Source organism: Solanum dulcamara, chromosome 7, assembly GCF_947179165.1.
Source record: "Solanum dulcamara chromosome 7, daSolDulc1.2, whole genome shotgun sequence".
Lineage (NCBI taxonomy): Eukaryota > Viridiplantae > Streptophyta > Magnoliopsida > Solanales > Solanaceae > Solanum > Solanum dulcamara.
In genome coordinates, this window is record NC_077243.1 from 13,061,214 (window position 1) to 13,081,075 (window position 19,862).

The window sequence follows — 19,862 nt, forward strand, 5'->3', positions numbered from 1 at the left end:
GGATCGAGTAATCGGAGTTGTCGTTATGGCAATTGTGTGTCCAGCGTGCTCAACTTTAGGTCTTGCCTTGATTCACAAAGATCAAGCTAACAGAGTGAAAATACATTACTATATACCAAAGAGGATCACATTTAAAGAAAGCAATAACGAGATACAGCCTTAAAACAAGAGCAAATAACATTTTTAGTTTCTCAATTGGAAAAAGGTCCCCCCCCCCCCCCCCCCCCAATCCCCAATACGTAGCAAAATATCTTTAAAATTTTCGATCCAGTGAAGTAGCAAGAGTTGGAATACAATCAACCCCTATAAAGGAGGCAGGATGAAGTAAAAATAAAATAATATGTTTTACAATAAGCATATAATATTAAAAAAATAAAAATTGGACAATCCTCTCTATTGTACAAGTGCGCAACCTGCCCTTATTGATGACAGCAACTAGAATCAAACCAATGCAATGGACAGACAAAGCCATTCCTCGAACTCAAACAAGATTTATGGTGAAGGAGACGTAAGGATGAGTCTCTGTATCACCTCCCAAACCAGCCATTCCTCCTTCATCCTCAGCTTTCCAGAAATTGCTGAAATTCAATTAAAAAACAATATAAATGGGGAACATGGTAATAGAAACATTTAATAACCGTCAGTCAAAGGTTGAGCAGAAAAACATGTAAGGTCCAAGGACCACATAGATGTGGCCTATTGCAACTGAAGAAATGCATGTTCTTTTTCTTACAATTTACTCAGTGGACCATTATCAAAACTTTCAGCCTCAAGTAAAGATGCATGTACTCGGGACCAGTAATGGTCAGCCTAAATAGTATCCATGTTAGGTATGTTCCTATTCGGCGGAAACAACAACAATAACAACTAATCCAGTGTAATCCCACAGGTGGTGTCTAGAAACTTGGAGAAAAATATCATGTGCTTTAAAAACACCACTGACAGTCATGCAATAGAATTTTAATGTGTTAAAAACTTTACAACAGGTTCCTTCGGGGTGGAGTTCAGGGGAAAATATCACATGCTTGTAAAACCCAGTTCTTTTAAGGAGAGGAAATACGCATTATTCACAACAGGGAGGGAACCATGGAAATCTGGGAGTTCCAGTCATCCATTCCCAACCACATAAAACTCTTGCACATATAGTGTTTTGATGCATCTAGATCTAGGAGGATATCACTGTCAAATATGGTTAGGATTGGATTCTTTATCACATACCTGTTTGAACTGTCGCAGAGTGACTCGAGGATAGAACGGACTTTCTTCTCACTTTTGATTGAGGGTGCCAAAACAACAGACTGAAAATTTGTGTCAGTCCTTAAGTAATGATTAGTGATAATGATCTAAATACAACAAAAAGAGTTATTGAAAAACATAATATTGGAGGGTTCAAATAAATTACCAAAAATGATGGAGGCAACCCGTATCTCAAAATGCTCTCAGCAAAGATACGCACAGCGCAGAAGTGCATCCAGGAGCTAAAAACCTGTAGGATGATGACAGGACTTTTTAGACAAGGATTTCAATCACCAATTACGATACGGTTGGATTCGAAATGAAAATAAATCAAACAGCACTAAGGAAATAGTGAACCAAGATCGAGTTGGATAGTGAAATCCGAAAAGTAATTACGATTTACTGCAGTCGCAAGAACAGAAATCACAATAGGGTACTTAGACCATTAGTATATTTACAATGGTGCTTTATTACCAATTTCCTCTAAAAAAGGCAACATAACTAAAAGAATATTTACAATGGGCCATAAGTATGATCTCCAGTTTATTACTGATCTCCTCCGAAAAGGGCACATAACTAAAAGAATATTTATGATGGGCCATAAAACCGATCTCCCAAATTTTCAAACTTTTGTTGGAGAAAAAATAGGGGAGTAGGTTGTGGAATGAGATGGGAGGGGGGGCGGGGGAGGGGGGGCGGGGGAGAGACAAAGGGTGGTGTAGGTGAAAAGGGTGAGGGTTGAGTGGGAGCAGTTGATTAGGGAGCCGTCATGGATCTCCATGGGAAGTGGGAATGAGGGAATGTGTAAGATGGCAGACGGTTGTTTTGTTGTTTTTCCTTTTTCTCAATTTCCAGGAGAATAAACTACAAAAATATCCTTAATTTTTTTAGCAAGGTAAGGGCACAACAACAACAAGAACGAAAACATTCATCGTGAAATCCCATATGCAGAGCTTGGGGAGGGTAGAGTGTACGTAAACCTTACCCCTACCCTAATGGAGGTAGAGAGGCTGTTATCAAAAGACCCTCGGTTCAAGTAACGCATAACAAAGCAATTTAAAGAAGAAAATACAAAAATAGAGAAGACGTAGCAAATAATACAGAAAACATTATAAAACATTTAACAACAGCAAACAAGGAACAATAATACAACGACAACAACAACAACATACCCAGTGAGACCCTTACCTTTGCAGGGTAGAGAGGTCGCGACCCTTGGCTTAAAAGTTGTAATCAAAACCAAATATTGACAACAAAATAAGTAGAAAACCGAAGCATAAGAAACATCATGTAGTAACAAAAATCGAATGACAAAACACTACGAGAATAATGTTAATACTACTGGTATGTGTTAGAATTTCCAAGGATTATAGTGTCTATAACTAAGGTCTTAGTGTAATTATATATATACAATTCAATAATATTTTTTATCCTTTATTTCTCACGCAGTATCAAAGCCAGGTCAATTCCCATTTAGGCTCCCGATCCACGCTCCAGTTGGGCCTAGGCGTGAAGGGGGTGTTAGAGTTGGTTAAGCCCACATTGGTTGGGGAATGGACTGGTGGTCTGCTTATATGAACTTGGACAATCCTCACCTCATGAGCTAGCTTTTGGGGTTGAATTAGGCTTGAATGTCATACCTTTAAATGGTGAATAGAGCTTCTACAATCCTAGTAGAGAATCCAAGAGCTTCCATTGTCGGCGGGCAGCTACGACTCATATATGTCACATGTCTGGCCAATGATTGTGAGAAAAGCTCAACTCTACCCCTCAAAATCTCTCCTATTTCTCTCTCCGCACCACCCACATAAATGCTTATGGAACCAAGTTCCATGCTCTACACCTCCTTCCAACTGAACACCAATTCTTTCACCGTTCTTAATATAGCCCAGGAAGTACCAAATCATTCAAACATATCCCACCATAACCTCATGGAAAGACCACAATGAAGAAGAAGATGATCTACATCCTCTCCCGCCTCCTTGCACATATAACACCAATTGAAGCAAACAACCTTCCGCTTTCTAAGATAAGGAAAATTGCATGTTCTGCTGGCCCTGTTCCCCCCTAATTAAGAGAGCTTGTCCTCTCTCCGAGCCATGATGCATTTCACTCTGTCAAGTACTGAAAAGCTTAATAGCTTTACTATTGGTAGAAGAAGGCTATGAAAAGATCCACCAACATTTAATTAGAAAAGGAATGAAAAGATCAAGAAATAACTCCCAAACTTGATTGATACCAATTCACATTTGGTAAATCCTCCCACCATAGCCTGCTCCCTTCTCCGCTTCAATATCTCTCCCCATTTTCTCATTTATTCCTTTTTCTTTAGTAAATCATTCTCTATTTATTCTTGTTTCCTCATTCTTGGTTGGTAAATACTTTAGGTCTCTACAATCATTGTTTGTTAAAGTTCTTCCAGTAGAGAATGCAATTTTGGGTTCTATTTGCCCTTGATAGGTCGGGGTCTTTTTACTCCTCTTTTCTGGGATAAGTTGATAGGTTATGATCATTATCCATTTATTTTTTCCTTAATTCATTTCTAAATAATGAAAACAAAGATTGCAAAGGCTCTGGAACCACCGCAGGCATTGCTACTGGAATGGTGTATTATATCTTCTTCTATAGTTCATTCCGAAAATTCATGCAACGAATTCAGGAATATATTCTCTTAAATCTCATAATCATTTCACTTCCACCAAACTCTATCAGATCACAAATTCTAGTAGAGTGAACTCATTTCGTCCCTTCGAAATAATCAAAATCCGAGTTAGCATCTGATTGAAAAGTGATCTTGGTTGACCCATAGACTACATCCAAGTTAGCCCAAACTACAAAAGAGACTTCAAGTCCTTATATAAAGTAGCCAGTACTACAGGGAGAAGACTATGAATCTCGAAAAATTAACAGTTAGCAGAAAATGTATTCAGAAATGCTTAGAAGTCCAATAGGTTCTTAAGAGGGGAATACCTCCCCATAACTGGTATAGCACCACTGCAACAGAGAGCTTCTGAATGTCTCTTGATCTTGCATCAATTTTTCCAGCTCTTGTTTCCGGCTTTCTTGTGTCTCTGGATTATGTTCAAAATCGCGAATCTGAATCAAACGTAGCATAAGACTCTCTTTAGACGAGGACTTCCTCTATCAATAGTTCTTCCCACCGCACAGTTTTACATATTAAAAAGCTATTTTCCCACCTGGTGGGTGTCCTCGAGAAGAGAGAGTTGGAAAAGGTAAGGAAAACTCACCTGGAAGCCTCTTTCACGCGCCTTAATCTTGAAATTGTCAGCATCACGGTTGAATAATGTTACAGTATAAAGAGCATATTCATTGTCCTCATAGAGCATCTTAGAAGATCTGGGAACCTAAACAATTAGTTAAATGAAAAAGGAGAACTTGTGGGATAGCACTATAAAGAGTTCAGAAAGAAAAAAAGCCATTTCCAGATTCAAGAAATAAGTTAGAAATCTAGTTTGTCCTCGAAGGAGAATAAACTAATCCAAAATCCATTGCCAAAATCAGAATCACTATGCATAGAGAGACACAATCCAAGTAAATAGAAGAGATGTGAAGCTATAAACTGTATCCAACAAACTTCTTACCACATAGGTGGTCAGAGTCTCGTAACTGGATAACCAGTCTTTCTGTGAGTATTTAGAAACAACAGCAAGGAGAGTTGTTAGGTGTTCTGAGGTAACAACATCTGCTGGCTTTACCAAATTGGACAGATCACGGACAGCTAAGCTGGAACAAAAACACCAAGCACATCAGCTAGAATGCCGCCAATTGCCAAGTTGATACTAATTCAAGAACAATTATAGCAAACGGGATCAGCCATTCCAAAAATTATTTAAGCCACCACCACCTCAGAATCTCAGAGGAATTTCCAATGATTAACTAATTAAAACAACAAATAACAAAGAATCAAACATTGAAGAGCAGTCTCCCTGATCCTTTGATAAGGATAAGTTCCAAGACCAGAGTACCGAACTTCAGAATTTTTGCGGTCTTCTCCAAAAGATTTTAAAGTTTCTACGAGCAACATGAATCTAGCACTCTGTATGGAAGTTCTATTTTAATTTCTGTCATACAGATGGAGATCCTATAATCCCTAAAATTTCATTTGTTAGTGATATACCTAATGCAAAACTATCTATCACCACATAATATTTTTAAATAAATCATCTATCACCACCACATGTAAATTCAAAATTAATTTAGATCATAGGATAATTATTGAAAGGTACATTTTGACAATAGCTACTTCTTCTCTTCCTTTATGTACACAACTCTAACCAACCAGATAATATGAGGGCAACTTTTTTTTTCCGATAACAGAGAAATCCCCGAGGGTCAGTGGCACACGGTCCGAAATTCTGCGGATAATAAGTCCACTACTCTACTCTTTTCCACTTAAATACCAGGGTTTTGTCCGCGGCAGGGTTTAAATTAGTGATGTGAACTTAACCCACACATCACAGGTTGAGTTCTTACCACTAGACCAAAGCCCTGGGGGCATGAGGGACACCTTTAATATCTGTCGACCTTTACCAAATACAACATGGATGTAGTTTCCGTGTTTAATCTTTATCAAAGAAAGCATTTCATGTCGAATAGAAGGCTATTTTGACATAGCCTGTGTTAAGTTAGCTGCCTCTTTTCCTTTTTAAATTCCACAATTATGTCCATCTATGTTGCAAGTGTATTTGACAAACATTAGGCAGTAGGTAAAGCTTCATTGTTGGTAAATCAAAAATGACATAGCTGAATAGTCAAAACTGACAAATCATTATTAATTGGAAGTCCATGTTTATACAATGGAATCCCATCTCTTACATACCTTCCGGTTTGCTTTCGGTTGATGGCATTAAGTTGACTACGCACATTGTTATACTCAGAAACACGAACCTGTCATAGATAACCAACAGAAATTGTAAAGAGAGATCAAACTATCTAATTATTAGCACGTTTTACATGTCAATTTGCAGTAAACCTTTAATAATTTCAAACTATCAGAATAGGAGGTAGTATCATCTGTCGTCATATCATAAGAAAATGACATTGATCGAGCAACATAGCCAATACTATGATTAGAAAACTCTTAGTAGTAATCCAGACACTTAAAATTTAATCCAATGAAGTATCTCATAGAAAACTATAACAAAGACTCCTCAACCCCACCATTGTTGTACTTGATTGAAAAAATGATGTCACTTGATGGTATTGAGGAGGACCAGTTAACTTCTGGGGAAGCACACTCTAGGAATCAGTGGAACCAAAACCGTTAAGGTAATGCTGTTTATTGCATCTTCAACAAGTGCCTAATGCACTTTACTGTTATGGAACTATAGCACCAATTTGGATGAAACAAAAGGGAAACGTGTCACATAAATTTAAGCACTAGAGATGTGGGCCAACTAGGGTTGGTCCATCTAATTCATAAAGGCTAACAAACAACAGAGAATTGTCTTAGGTCCCGTTTGTTCTTAATGGAGATCTGAATCTGAATAATGTACCTTTTAATCCATTTAATGCATTTGTTTTTCTTATCCTTTACGATCAATTATTTGCTCAGAATAAGCCTAATTAATTCAGATTTGGTTTGAAGCCTAATCATTAAGACGTTCACTTAAAAATGCATGTGATATTGTACCGCTACTCTATCAACTACGACAACTACCTCTACCAACAACCACTAGCCTCCAATGCACAGCCTCCACCACCACCACCCACTTCCACTGCATCCCCACCACCAACATCTCTACCGCACAATCACTAACATCAGTCTCCTCCACCAACACCGACCACCACTAGGAACTACCTCCCAATCATCCCCAACAGCTACTACCACCGCTAGCAGTTAAAGTGTGTTCCATCAAACAAATAGGTTTTACAACACCATATAATTGAGATATTTCCATATTATTATTATTTTTGAGGAGGTAAGTAGATTATATATATATTTAATTTTTTATAACCGTGGTGTCTGGGCCACCTTGCACCCACCTCGACTAATTCCACGGATGACTGCCACCCCCCACCAGCAATAGATAACTCTATGTACCAAGGCTAGGACAGATAGGAAGATTGTATATATTTAAAAACAAGGAGAAATCTTAGTACCAAAGGCATAACAAAAATAAAAAATCCTCCTATACAAAAACAAAAAGAAGATTGTTGCAGCTTGCAGTAAAGATGTTCAATGAAGTCTAACTCTAACATACTATCTTCATCATTTATCCTCTCTAGATTACGCTAAAAAGACAACAACCATAAACATTTGTGTTCAACTTCTTGTACACTAACTATCTTTCCTTCAAAATATCTATCATTTCTTTCCTACCAATTACTCCAACATATGAAAAGGATGGAGAGAGAAATAGCTTTAATTAGTTAATGTTGCGATTCAGAGACAATATCTTGATAATAAAAATGTATTAAAATTCAAACATCTTAATCTTTAAAAACGAAGAAAAAAGAAGAAGAAAACAGAGCATAAATTGGTTATCGACATATTAGAGGGCTCCTCATATAGAAGTTTAGGCTTACATTAAACAAAGGTATTTTACACTACAAGAAATAAGGATATTTTATATTAAAGAAACTTTCCTCATTACTAGAATTCCTAATTATTACACAACCATTTAGGATAAAATATATTACTAACTTAGATAATTCCTAACACACAACAACATTAGTTCTCTCAACTTTCAAGGTAATATCTCAAACTCAAGGTAGTGAAGCAACTTGAATTAATCAAAAATAAAAATGCCAAGCAGTAAATGATAAAAAAAGCTATCATTGACAGAGCACTATTCTGAATAACTGCTTGTATACTTCTTGTAATAGCATGTTTTTCTCGCTTCATTTCTAAAATTTATTACATTATCAAAAACTAATCTGAATAGCATCTTGATATAATGTTGTTGAGATAATAGAATATCATTGAAAAGTGTTAAAGAAATGGATCTTGGGCCTAACCCCAAAAGCTAGCTAATGATGGGAGGATTGCGCAAGACCACCCACCCCTTTTTCATCCGATATGGACTCTTCAACAAAACAGAAAGCACTGCTAAAATTCTTTCCTCAGGATAGTCACCCGGGCTGTAGAAGTAGGAACAATGGCACCGGAAATAATATTGTTTCCTTAAAGTAGAGACCTTGAAACGGGATTTTGGACTCGCCCCCAGCTACGTGTCCTTCGGAACCTTCGCCCGCCTGCCACCAATGGGTCAAGGAGTGTAACATGGTTTCCAAGAAACAAGCTAAGGCTCAATGGGGTTGATTAAGATCAATGTTCAAGGAAGAGATTTTATGGTAAAGTGACGATTCATAGAGGGCCTAAGGTCATCTTCCAAGCTAAGCCACATAAGCGCTTGTTGCAGCACCCGGAAATAAGCAAGTTCTCAATTACCAAAAAAGAGCTATGGTGATGTAAATATCGGGGATATTTTCATTGTAAATTGAATAAGCAGCTGAAGAGTAGCCAAAAAAGTTTATAGCAGAGTAGCCAAAAAAAGTTAATGGAACAATGCACAGAAATCCAATAGTTTTCATTGTGGCTTGAGTAAGTGGCTGAGCATAGCCAAAAAATGTTGTTGAAACAATGATAATAAATGCAATATTTAGATGATGAACTTAATGCCTAGACTCTAATGCCATAAAGAAAGAAAAACGGAGAAGACTTCCCAGAATAGTGTCTAGAGATTCAGTGTTCAGTGCAGGACTCAATACCCACACTCTGACCACAAAGAAGAAAACAGGAAGATATTTTTCACAACAGCAGAATTCAACACTAAGAATAGGGACTGATACCCAAACTCTATTACCACGAAGAAGAATAAAAGAAATAAGCTTCGGGAGATATTTTGGTTTGAAGAGAACCTGGAAAAACATATGGAATAGTGGTCGGAAGAGACTATATAATTTTACTAATGGTGGAAAATCCTCCCATATACAAGTGGTGTACCAAAAAACAGAATCTACAACAAAGATATGATTTATGCGAAAGACACCCAATATTTTATACATATTATATCTCATGGGTGCGGGTGCACCCAAAAGAAACTAGGAATAAGAAGTAACTCCTCAAATGCAAAAAAACGTCCTCTGTCTCTTCAAAAGCTCTAATTTCTCTTCTTTCATAGGACTCACTTTAGTGCTAGTGACACAACATCCTAGACCCTCCCTTTTCTCTTTTTTCTTTTATATGTCCAACTCAATAGTGTTCAACATGTCCATTATGTTGCTCCATTTTTTACAGATAAAGAATAGACATCCACTTCATTGATGATAAAGAAAAAGGCTCCTGAGACAGTTACGGGCCTTGAGGGTTGATAATGAATATGTGAAAAACACAAGATTGTCTGGAGTCTGAAATTAAAATGAGTGGTTAAATATATTTGTGTTGACATGGACCTATTCAATTCTTCAAAGAGAAAACAACAAGTCTTCATTGGTCAAAAGTGAAAGTAAGGATTGATATTTCATCTTTGCTTTCTTCACCACACACCACCCTATACATACCCGGGCCTAGTCATTTATTTCTTGTATCGCGAATATTTTATGTGAGACTTGAAATGGAAATCCCTTCACCACCCAACAAAAATCGAAAATTATATAAATAAGATCTCTGACATTCTAATACCCTATACTTCTCCTGAAAAAAATTACTTGTTTCATATAACACAACAGAATAGATACCTTAAGGTCATCCTCAATCTTGGCAACTTGGCTGTGAATTCCATCCACAATCTCCTTAAGAGGTGACATTGTGGGATATTTTGCCTCATCCCATGCAAACCTATAACCAAAATCAAATTCCTTGTCAGAAACAAAGTTCACATGATGAAATCAGTCAAATTACGTGATTACCTAGTGAGGTATGAGTCAACAGGAACCCCATCTACAGTGAGAGAGCTACTGAGGACGCCAGAAACTCTCTCCAACTCCTCGATCTGACGTCGTGTCTTGGAGCAGACCCCTTCAATGAAGCTATTTGACTGCAAAAATTCAAACTTTCCACATCAGATTCGCATCAATACCACGTTAAATAACTAAATTTCTCGATTCCTAAATACAGATAATCAAATTCTACCTATCCCCTTCTTCAATTGCAAAATTGCAGCTAGTAGCTACTAAAAACGAGAAAACGATAACAATCCATTATAGATCACACATTACAAATGCTTCGCAACTGAAATACATAACATATCAAAATGTATAGAGAGAGAGAGAAAAAAAAAACTCACCTTGACGAGATCATCGCTGAGAGCTAATAGCGAATCCAATGTACCGACACGGAGATTGGGGATGTTAAACTGCAAATTCAACGAGAAAAAAATGAAGGTGATCCAAAAAATCAGGCAGATCTCAGTAAAATTGTTAGGGGAAAGAGGGGAGCTTACTCTATAAAGAGGAGTGTCGAATGAATGCTTGGATATGGATTCTTGAAGGCGACTCCATAGAGAAGTAGCAGACGAATTTTGTTGAACGGGAAGAGAAACCACCCAGTACCTGGAAGCCATTATTCCACAGTTGTTCTTCTTGCTTTGATTGATTTTTTTGATTAGATGCAAGAAGATAAATATACGAGTCGTTGAACCTTCTTTAGTCCACCGGGCCTTATGTAGTTGTGACTTTTGTTTATAAGTGCGTTAATAGAAGAACCATCGCATAGTTTCAGAATTACATTAACACCCCCTTCTTGTTTGAATATGTGGTGTCAATTGAAGAGGGACCTAAACTTTTTTTCCTTTTTTTTCTATTTTCTTCTTTGTTATTTTTATTGAATTTCGATTAATTTTAAATTTGAAGTCCGATTGAATTTTTCATATTCAGATTTCAAAATCGAAATCTCTGATTAATGATGAAAAGGGACCTAAGTTGTTCAAACCAACATATGACACTATTACATACGAAGAATATGACATTTATGCGATTCGTATTTTCTTGATAACTATTACGTAACTTTTTGTTACAAAACTAATTTTGTGACTTTAGTGTTACGAATAGTTAGTTGAATGACTTTACAATTACAAAAAAGTAATTTTGTAACTTTAGTGTTACAAAAGAATGACTATCAGAAAACTTAATCCCACTTTAAAAAATCGGCAATAAAATCAACGGCTAAGGTTTAAGATACATTACATTTAATTTGTTGAAATATATAATTTTAAACTTAATTTGCAATAAATCGGGCTGCTTCTTTGTTCTATCATGACCTTTCTTTCTCTTCTTTCCAGTCTGATTGGATGAGCTCCCCGCAGCTTTCGCTTGACAGAGTGGTGCTCTGACCGATTGAACTACAATTTCAGAAAAATTAGGTGTACAGTCTAAAATCAATTTAGATTCGAACGGTGTTTTGCTGACGCCTCGAATCAAGCTTTAAATCTTCTTTTTCTGCAGCATTGCTTCTATGATCTTAGGAGCACAGACATAAACATAAAAAATACCGCACAGAGCGCCCGCTGAGAAAAGAAGTCAAGGAACAAAGTAGCTTTTCTAATATCCTCGTTGAATAGGCAGGCGAAGGCTTTGCACCTGCCTTGTCGAAGTAGAAAATGTGTCATTAGTTCGAAAATACTTTCTTAAAGTGGCGAATCGGTACAACTAAAATTTTAATATATTCAATAAAAACAAAACAAATTATTAAGTCAGAAAAATCTAAAATTGAAATAGACGAACAATGATATAAAAATTTGACAATACAACTTTCTTTTTGATATTTTTTCTGTTACATGATTACCTTTAAAATAAAATATATTCAATGGTAATCATATATATTAAATCTAATTACTTTTAAAAACTCTAGATATCAAGATAAATTTTGTAAATGTCATGTGTAAAAGAGTAGATTGTCATATTTGGGTAATTTCTCTGGGTCTAAAATAGAATAGGTAGTATTTTAATGGGCAGTAGAAGTAATAATACAAGTTTATGAACCTAAACTGAGAAAAGATAAGTTGAAGTCACTGAAACACACGTTTTTTAACTTTTGTTTGCTAAAATAGCAGCTTCCGGTGCATTAGTGATTTGAGAGCGAAAAAATTAAAACAGTTCAATTTCCTTCTCCAGATCTAACGCTCACCACATGAACACTCACCGTAAAGACAGCAATCGATTCATTGATTGATCAACTGGAAGTTCAGAAAATTGGTTAAGTAGTAGTAGTAATATAGATTTAGATGAAGCTATTGAAGCTTGCATTTGCAGTTGCTTTGGCTTCTGGACTCGGAGCTATTCTCATCTACATCACTGGTCTCTCAACTCCATGTGCGTGCATAATTTATTTAAAATTTATACAATTTCGTTGTGCACCAACTTGTGACTGTGAATGAATTGATATATATATATTTTTTGTAGATGGGTCATATCATTTATCAGATGAGGATTTGGAGGCATTACACTCTCTACAATCTGGTTTCCAGAAGTGCGTGGTGAGTTGAACTTTTGGTTATGCGATTTCAGCTTTGTTATCGAAGTTTGTTTTCATTGCTCTAGTTAATTAAGCTCTGAAGTAGCAGAATTGCCAAATGTTTAGGTTAATCTCTATTTTGTGCACTTTTATAGTTACTGCATTGTGGAGACGCTAGAAAATTAAGGTATCGTAGGCTTGATTGGCATATTTCTGTTTATTTACTGCTAGCTTGGATCTCGGGATGTGAAATCTTCGTATGTAATCTTATCTAGCATATCCAAACTTGTCTGATTGAACATCCTCGAACCAGGCTGCAATACTCTACTTTTACCTAGTTTTTCATTTTAAATTACAAAGATGTAGATTTGTTGCTTGCTTTTGTAGCAGTGAGGTAATCTTGGTGACGCTTAGGGGTCAGTGTTTGTTACCTCTATTTATATGTTTTCTGATATCATTAATTTATAGATGTCTGTAGCATTCCTTTTTGTTCAAGTATATGGAATAGCAATCTTCGTAAGTTTAAGATGAAAGGTGAAGAACAGTTTTTTGCTAAGTAAGCAAAAGTTTTCATTAATGGCCAACATCCACACACTAAGGCAACGTGCCATTGCAAAAAGAAATAAACAAGTCTTTACAATCAGCTTTGCTGTAACAAGTCTATGAAATCTACCAGACTATTCTCATGATACACAATGCAATTTACACCAGAGAGTTAACATACTAAACTCTTTAACTTAAAATCACGTACAGTCACAGGTTTTCCTTTAAAATATCTTTGGTTTCTTTGGATCCAAAAAACCCAAGCATGTAGGCTGGTATCTCCCCCACATCCTCTTCAGCTCGTACCGGACTTACTTCCATACCCACAACAAAATATGTTTTCAAGTGACCTAGGAATCACCCCATTCAACTCCAAAAAAATTGAGAAAGAGTACCCAAAATTTGAATGCCACTGGGCAATGCAAAAAAGGCGGTCATTATTCATTTATATGCTCCACACATGTAGCATTTGCTGCATAATATGCTGTCCTCTCCTCTGCCAGTTCCTCTGTATCAAGCAGGTATCATGCTTTGGTCTTCCATATCATTTTCCGCGTCCATTGTAAATCTGAGTCCAGTTTTGGTGAGACTTTGGTAGCAACAATTTACAGTGAACCTTCCGCTATTGATAGCTGTCCAGACCAGTGAGTCGGGCTCATTTGAGATGCACTAACCTGCCCCAAATCTTGTAGCTATGTTATCCATCGTTCAATTAACACATTCCTTCTAAAACCAGCAGTCTGGTCATTCCTAGTTCTGCACTTAGCAATAGTTGCTTCTCTCTCTGCTGCAAAGCTAAATGGATCTGCGTACTTTGGCTTCAGTAGAAGTTGAAAAAGATTAAGAATATTATTTTGTGCAATATTGTCATAGTTATGCCTTTCCCCCTTGGCATCTTCAGTTGCAAAAATAGTGAGGATTTACTTTGTTCTGGTTATTGTTTTTATGGTTTATATGTAAGGCCTGAGCGGAGATTACTGTACTATAGCTAGTAGATCTTTAAGATTGGTTGAAAGCATGTGCCATCCTACATGTTTGTTGTATTAGCTAACTGGAAAGTGATGCAGAGTGCAAATGGATTAGGTTTACAAGCTGCAAGTGGCAGGGACTACTGTGAGGTTATAATGAAGTTTCCCGGTGAAACAGTACCAAAGTGGGTAAGTTTTCTTCCGTTCACTGCACCCCCACCCCTCCACCCCCTCTTTCCATATAGGAATATAGGGAAACTATCGCAGCTACCATGGTAGTTTAATCTTCTTCATCATCATTCAAAGCATAACACATTATCTCCTGATTCTCTTTCCTGCAGGCGCACTTGATTTCCATGTCACTTGATTCTTATTTCACAAAATGGGGAACTCATACATAGTTGTTAAATACCCTCAGCTAGTACTTTAACCACTTTTTTTTTTTTTTGGGGTTTCATATATAATAGAAAGATCCAAAAACTGGAGAACTTGAGGGCTTGTCATATGAACTGAACTTATGTGAAGCTGTGGCTACTTGGGAACAGGTCAGTGAGTTTTTCACACGACTACTGGATTAAAGTGTACTATTTGTGTTATTATTGAAATAAGGTGTTCTGCTTCTCTTACAGCTTGCGCCTTATTTTACATACTACAATTGATTTAAATACAGTGGGATGATTGATAGGTGAGGAACAGTACCACAGTACTCACGAAGGAGTACATTGATGCCCTACCAAATGGATGGGAGGACTATGCATGGAGAAGGATTAATAAGGGAGTACTTCTGTAAGTGTGATCTCACTCTTAACCATATGATTGTTGATATTGTTGGTACTATCACTTAGAAGTCCTTAAATATATAAGTGCATAATTAGCTGCATAACCATGATTGCAGTGATTAATTTTTGCTTCGAAAAGTTAATGTAGACACTCTCTTACTGCATCACACTATGTTGATTGTTGCTTGCCTTTTTATGTAATATAACTGGAATATACTATGTGATCTTGCAGCAGTGCCAAATATCTACTTATTATATCGTTCTGTTGTTAACTCCTAATGCTTATAAAAGTTCTTCAATCTTTCATGAAGAATTTTACAATTAGCGTGAACTTCAACTTCCTGTAACTAAAGAATCTGGTGTGGTTTGTTGATTTTTGTGGAGTATCACTTTTCTGGTGCAGGAACCGATGTGAAAATAGAACTCTTTGCATGGAGAAGCTCTCTCTAGTACTTCCAGAAAGACCATCATTATTTCCAAGGCAGTATGGTCGATGTGCTGTTATAGGCAACTCAGGAGATCTTCTTAAAACAAAATTTGGTGATGAGATTGATAGCTATGAAGCTGTTTTCAGGGAAAATGGAGCACCGATACAGGTTTTGCAATCTGATCAACTTCTCCTTTTCACTTGATTTTGTGTACCCCTAACACCTGCCTTCTTTATTGCTTTTACAGAACTACACAGAATTTGTGGGCTCAAAAAGCACATTTCGCCTTCTTAATAGGGGTTCTGCTAAAGCTCTTGACAAAGTAGCAGAGTTGTATGGTATTGACACAATTCCCACTTGTTGTAGGGTTTGATCTTTCATTACGACCATGTTAAATATCTTAAATTCTGCAGAAAGAGGAAAGGAGGTGTTGATAGTCAAAACAACTATACATGATATCATGAACAAGATGATTCGGGTGAGCACTTTCTTCTGCATTTGACATACACAGATGGACTAGTAAAATACCTCATTGTTTTGCATGATGTGTATTAACATAGAGTATATTAAAGAACTATCCACCTGTGAAGGAAGAAAGAGAATATGTTCTATGAATCTTGGTAGGAATTAGATATGTTTTATGGTTAAAGACAATGGAATAAATGGAATCTTTAGTTTTGCACTATTTTGGAACTGAGAGCGTCATGCATGTTGCACAACTAGGCAGAAATTCTGTAATGTAGAATGCTAACAGTAACACAAGTATAATTATAACATTGACTGTAAATGCCAAGCTGACTTGTGTGCTTTTGTTTGGGAAGGTCTATCTACTAAGCCAAATCTTGTGAGTTATTTCTGATCTCTAGTTTGGGAAGACCTTTTCCTTTCAAAATGAAATAAAAACCAGAATTTTGGTTTGGTTGTCGGTGTACTTGAAATAGTTCCTGCATTATGTGTTGCCTATTATTCTATAGCTAATGTATCCACTCCCAAGTGTCTTTCCCAAACTCGATATATGTTTGGCCATGTGATGCAATAAAGTTGTTTCTCAGGCAGACTGGAAATTATTTTCTGTTTGGTAGTGTAGCATTTTGTCGGAAGATTCTCAACCCAGTGTTTCTGCATCAATAAGGTTGTTTCAGACAGACTGGAAACTATTTATTTACACCTTCCTGTTTGGTATGTCTTTCTGTAGGAAGTTCCCATTCTCAACAAAGTATATCTCATGTTGGGTGCATCCTTTGGTTCAGCAGCAAAAGGAACTGGACTGAAGGCTCTAGAATTTGCCCTCTCCATCTGTGACACTGTCGATATGTATGGTTTTACAGTTGATCCAGGCTATAAAGAATGGTAAGATGAAGCTAAAACAACTTATTACAGATATTCTTTGTTCTAAATATTTCTAGAACATAGACATCACATCTTCCTTTTCCTGCATACCTGATCAGAAAGTGTTTATATCATCACAGGACAAGGTATTTTTCAGAGTCTCGGCAAGGCCATACACCTCTGCAAGGAAGGGCATACTATCAAATGATGGAATGCCTAGGGGTTAGTTATAACTACTTTTATAAAGATGCTAATCTGTTTCTTTTTCCTCAAATGATGAGGGCCTTACTATGAAAATAGTATTGTTAACCTCGTACTTCAATTGTTGAAGAAGAAAGTAAGCGCACTTATCATTAAAGAGAGATCACAGATTTTCCAGTAACACACACTCAAGACGTACGGACCCTGCAGATACAACCTGGAGAAACATTTACACAATACTCCTGAAATAGACAACTAGAAACTTGAATTTTTTTCACCATACTCCTAAAATAGAGACAACTAGAAACATTTAGACCATATTCCTAAAATAGAAGCTTGGAAAGAGTCATTAGCCCATAGGACAGCTAGTAATATACCACTTGGATGCTTCCTCTTCCAGCTGTTGTTACTTTTTCTCTTTTAGGGTATAAGAACGTTCTTCGTTGATGTATTGCAAATCTGACATTTATCAATTTCTTAAAGCTTATTAAAATCCATTCTCCAATGCGAGCCGATCCTGATCGTGTTGTGAAGTGGTTACCCAGCCGCAGCACGATCACGGCTGCCCGAATTGCATCAGAGAAATTGCTCAGGTAAATGATTCGGTTTCCTGCTACGGCAATAACCTTTATTTCAACTGTCAAGAAAATCCACACCCCAACGTGCTCAAGTTTCTTTGTTCAAATTGTTCAACAACCTTATATAAGCTCGGTTTGCATGTCTATAGGAGGGTTGGAGCTGGATCGACCAATCTTTTGGCTACATGTTCCATAATCAAGAAGCAGCAGAAAGGAAATGATGTGGACATGTCAAACCTTAGAAAAGCAGCTGTTGAACATCACAAATATGTAAAAGGCACTACAATGTATCCTTTGGAGCATAATCCCGGACATGGCCAACTTTGCACAGTTCCCAACAAGTTGATAGTCAGAAAACTGAACTAACATGAATTCACTAGACCAGATTTCAGGGTTATGCTGTGAAAAAAGCCTTGCGTTTCGGAGGATGGTCTGCCAACTTTTTCTTTTGGTGCATTTGTTGACCACTCTACTGTCTTCAGAATTTGCGTGCTTGGTACCTGAATATTTCACTCAGAGTTGATTTCAAGTCTTTTTGACAAGGCCTTGTCATGTGCAAGGTTAAGGTGGCTCTTCTCTTACCAAAAAATTATACAGCGGAGTTCTCTTTTTATTCATGTATTCTTTTGGCAGCTTGTATGGGATACAGATTACATCTTTTGGTTTAGCCCTTCCAAATGTATATCAGCAACCGGCTCTCTTCTTGTGTTGTTGGTTTTAGCATGAAATGGAGAAATCATGCAATTATTAGCATTAGTTATGGATTAGAAACTTTAACGTCCTTGTCCATTTAATTAATGGCGTCATTCAGCAACAAATTTTTCATCTTGAGATATAAAATTCATATTTTTTGTACTTGTCCCGTATTTTTCTTTCCCTTGCCTTATTCAGAACATACATCGTTGGAGTTCTTCAACTCTATTTTCAATTAGAAATGGCAATGGCTCGTACAACTTCTGACGTATACAGTTGGAATACACCTAAATCCAGTTCTGAATGAGAAGCCAGAAATGACCGAGCATGATTCAGGTTCTTTGGAAAACAAAAACTAAAAGACAAACATGATTCTGCACATTTGGTCCAGAACATCAAGAAGCAAATTCAAGACGAGGTGAAGCTTATAGCATAACAAAACAAAGTGGCATCTAAACAATCATCAATTCATTCGTTTCAATAAGATTCAAACATTCTCAAAATGCATATTTGTGAAAAGCAGAACTCTCAAACATTCTTTGAGCCTGTTTCCAAGACTAAATGTGGGAGCAGGTATAGATTACAGAATAATCAATAACCTGGCAGAATAGCTCGCTTTTTATACCACTGACCAGCAAAATTCTCCCTCCCAAAGCCTATCAAAAACCAACCAAAAGAAAGGAGGCACGTCCGACCAAAATTTCTGCAGAAAATGAAATTCATTCAAGGAGGTTTGGAAGAGGGCCAGGCAGGGGAGACTGCAAGAAAGATGTAGTGGGTGTGTTTGCACTTTGCACCCAACTGTCAATGTCAAAGGTGCGGTGGATGCAAGCGGTAACCTGCATTCACTTGACCTAAAATCCTAAATCCATTTTGAGAGGAAAAGGGTTGGCAAACATCTTAATTTTGGAGAGGACAGGCCCATCTTTTGCATAAGCGTCTGTTTGCTTGTGGCTGTCATTCCAAGGGGAAAGAGGACAAAGATATTCACTTCACCATCTTGTTGTCCTGCACTACTTGGTTATGACAAGCCAACTGTTGTGATTGGGTTAATAAATGACCATCTTGATCAGGAGGCAGACCTAAGCTCATTTTCTAAAGAAGCATTTCAGAGACATCAATATATGCAACTCAAAGTGCTTTGCAGGGTCGCTATAACTAAAGTATGTCTACGTGTGTTCTTGTGTGTGGTTCATCATTCTATCTAAAAGTCCCACAGCAGCATTTCTACATGTCAATGTGGATGCATCCCGCTATAGTTTCATTTAAGCAACAAATCTTTGAGACATTAAACGTGAAGCTTATAATTCATATCACAATTGCCAACTCCTAAAACTTAGCAAAAAGTTAAAAGTACCACACAGTTCCTATAAATATGATCTTAACAAGGACATACATAATAAGCATAAGAACACAGGAACTACAAATGAATTATAAGAACATTCTCAGAGTATTAGTTTCAGATAAATGATATAGACATGACAATGTTACAAGCATGTCGATAACCAAAATTCTACAGCATCATGTACAGAATTGGCTGCTGAATCAACACTAAGCAGACATTAGATAATGGCCGAAGAGAATGTTCTCTACAGCGCAGTCCCATCATCAATAAAAAAAAATTACCCTATCACAAAGAAAATATTCTCTAGAACTCCTCATGCTTTAATAGATTGAAGATACAATTCACA

General features: G+C 36.9%; 2 protein-coding genes across 2 annotated transcripts; one reads left to right on the top strand and one right to left on the bottom strand.

The window, feature by feature from the left end:
• Nucleotides 1-248: 248 nt before the first annotated feature.
• On the bottom strand, nt 249-10,867 carry LOC129894154 (V-type proton ATPase subunit C). The gene is made up of 11 exons (XM_055969696.1): nt 10,644-10,867; nt 10,488-10,556; nt 10,111-10,238; nt 9,940-10,039; nt 6,077-6,144; nt 4,839-4,980; nt 4,485-4,601; nt 4,207-4,332; nt 1,403-1,486; nt 1,219-1,298; nt 249-578 (listed from the first exon to the last, which is right to left on the bottom strand). The coding sequence occupies exons 1-11, from the start codon at nt 10,761-10,763 to the stop codon at nt 482-484; spliced, it is 1,131 nt and encodes a 376-aa protein (XP_055825671.1). The 5' UTR covers nt 10,764-10,867; the 3' UTR covers nt 249-481.
• Nucleotides 10,868-12,153: 1,286 nt separating this feature from the next.
• Nucleotides 12,154-18,334, top strand: LOC129895398 (sialyltransferase-like protein 2). Its single transcript, XM_055971112.1, has 12 exons — nt 12,154-12,510; nt 12,601-12,674; nt 14,263-14,352; nt 14,631-14,708; nt 14,849-14,949; nt 15,346-15,538; nt 15,618-15,708; nt 15,784-15,848; nt 16,566-16,720; nt 16,840-16,921; nt 17,384-17,493; nt 17,628-18,334. The coding sequence occupies exons 1-12, from the start codon at nt 12,423-12,425 to the stop codon at nt 17,842-17,844; spliced, it is 1,344 nt and encodes a 447-aa protein (XP_055827087.1). The 5' UTR covers nt 12,154-12,422; the 3' UTR covers nt 17,845-18,334.
• The last annotated feature ends 1,528 nt before the right edge of the window (nt 18,335-19,862 follow it).

What these genes read in the sequence shown, in the direction of transcription:
- LOC129895398 (XM_055971112.1), top strand. Translation starts at nt 12,423, where the DNA reads ATGAAGCTATTGAAGCTTGCATTTGCAGTTGCTTTGGCTTCTGGACTC. An exon ending in CACTGGTCTCTCAACTCCAT is followed by an intron (nt 12,511 to 12,600) that starts GTGCGTGCATAA and finishes TATTTTTTGTAG; the next exon opens with ATGGGTCATATCATTTATCA. An exon ending in ATTAATAAGGGAGTACTTCT is followed by an intron (nt 14,950 to 15,345) that starts GTAAGTGTGATC and finishes TTTCTGGTGCAG; the next exon opens with GAACCGATGTGAAAATAGAA.
- LOC129894154 (XM_055969696.1), bottom strand. Translation starts at nt 10,763, where the DNA reads ATGGCTTCCAGGTACTGGGTGGTTTCTCTTCCCGTTCAACAAAATTCG. An exon ending in TCAGCGATGATCTCGTCAAG is followed by an intron (nt 10,239 to 10,487) that starts GTGAGTTTTTTT and finishes GAATTTTTGCAG; the next exon opens with TCAAATAGCTTCATTGAAGG. An exon ending in AGACTCTGACCACCTATGTG is followed by an intron (nt 4,602 to 4,838) that starts GTAAGAAGTTTG and finishes CTAATTGTTTAG; the next exon opens with GTTCCCAGATCTTCTAAGAT.